Raw genomic sequence first — 1,789 nt, 5'->3', positions numbered from 1 at the left:
TCAATTCTCTCTAATCTCTAGCCCCAATCTTTCTCTTTCTCTCTCTCTCTTACCAGAAAAGGAGGCCCATAAGTCTATGTATACATATTTCAGTTATCTCTAATCTCTAACCCCAATCTCTATCTCTTCCAATCTCTAGTCTTATATACTCTAATATCTGAAAACCAATATACTCTCTTCAACTCATGGGCGAGTAGAGTATTGTAAAAACATAAGTGGATGCGGAGCAATGCAGCATACACGTGTCTAGTATACATAACACACATCGAGCAACCCATGCCAGCTCATGCCGTGCCATAATTCCATTCTCGTTGCATTTGCCACGGGAAGTGGCACTCGCGCAGTTGTTGCTCTGCTGTAATTTATAGCAGCGCTGCCAAATGACATGCTAACTAATAGTAGGCTTCATAATTTATACATACATAGACTAAACACACACACAACACACGACTGTGTAATTTATGCCACTGCAAACCCGGACGGATTGCCCGACTCGCTCTCTCTCTCTCTCTCTCTCTCTGCCTGCCTGCCCAACCCTCCTTGTTGCAGAGCGATCCCAGGCGCTGACAGAGGTCACAACACACGTCAAATCGTAGGTTAATAGACGTCGCTGACCCCAGCAGTTGTTAGATCAGCATTTAAATATCGATTGTGATCCGGGAATACGCACGTAACTGTTCGAATAGGCGATGTCATTGTCCGAGACGAAACCCAACAATTGAATCGACGTAATAAAACGTTTTTATTAAACTTTTTAATCGGTTTACTTCAGGAAGATTTTTTAATTGGTTCAACATTTGAGTGGCGAAGAACTAGTCAGGGAAAAATTTCAAAATAATTGGGCAAATATACGTGAATGCAGAGATCCATCACTAACAATCCGTTACCAGCTGGAGTAGCCGCTGTTGGCATTTTGACCCATGCCACCACCGGCATGGCCCAGACCTAGTCACACATACAGAGATTACGATTAGCAGTTGAGCAGAGGAGGAGCAGGAGTCATTGCGTCTTACCATTGCGATTCATTCCGGAGCCATATCCGCCGTAACTGCCGCCCATTCCACCCATGCCCATATGACCCATGCCTCCGCCTGCTTTATGGACATTCGTGTAGCGCATCATTGACTGGTTGTACGCCTCGAATGGAGCCGGAGGAGTGGAGTTGGGCACTGAGTTTTGGTAGCCCTGGTTTGAGTGTAGCCACTGCTGTCCACCGCCAGAGCCATAGCTGCCCTGACCCATCTGACCCATCTGCAAAATTCGGTTCCGATGCATTACAAGTCGACTCCAATAACTAATGCCTGCCGCTGATCTACGCAATTACCTGAGGATACGTCATGCCTTGGCCACCGTTGCCGCCCTGGCCACCCACGTAGCTCCAGTTAAATTCTGCACCACTGTTTCCGTAATCCATTTCAAATAATTATTTTGCCAAAATAAAAATTTCCAAATTAATTTTTAGATGTATACAAATCTTTTTTGTTTTATTATTTTTTATTTTTCCCAGATGTTTACTACTAAAATGTTTGAGGTCGAATGAATATTCCTAACTCACACAACCGGCACCCCATCAGAAATTCAAACTCAGTGACACTATAAGCACTGCCTGCTCAATATATTAATTTAAAGATGATATAAATATTTCGTTAACTGATGAGAATATATGTATATACATCTTTGCTCTATATTCATTATGTTTCAGTCACGGATTTTAGCATAGAGATTGATTTTATGTTTAGAATAGGGCAGATATAATACATATGAGGATGTACATTTTAAACCTTAGAGT

At 42.6% G+C, this 1,789-nt stretch overlaps 1 protein-coding gene across 1 annotated transcript; it reads right to left on the bottom strand.

Moving 5' to 3' along the window:
* Window positions 1-718: 718 nt before the first annotated feature.
* LOC6577937 (glycine-rich RNA-binding protein 3, mitochondrial) lies at window positions 719-1,546 on the bottom strand. The gene is made up of 3 exons (XM_002003832.4): window positions 1,325-1,546; window positions 1,014-1,251; window positions 719-945 (listed from the first exon to the last, which is right to left on the bottom strand). The coding sequence occupies exons 1-3, from the start codon at window positions 1,412-1,414 to the stop codon at window positions 884-886; spliced, it is 390 nt and encodes a 129-aa protein (XP_002003868.1). The 5' UTR covers window positions 1,415-1,546; the 3' UTR covers window positions 719-883.
* Window positions 1,547-1,789: the final 243 nt, after the last annotated feature.

This window comes from Drosophila mojavensis, unplaced genomic scaffold, assembly GCF_018153725.1.
Source record: "Drosophila mojavensis isolate 15081-1352.22 unplaced genomic scaffold, ASM1815372v1 contig_49, whole genome shotgun sequence".
Classification (NCBI taxonomy): domain Eukaryota; kingdom Metazoa; phylum Arthropoda; class Insecta; order Diptera; family Drosophilidae; genus Drosophila; species Drosophila mojavensis.
This window is presented reverse-complemented; position numbering and strand designations above follow the sequence as displayed.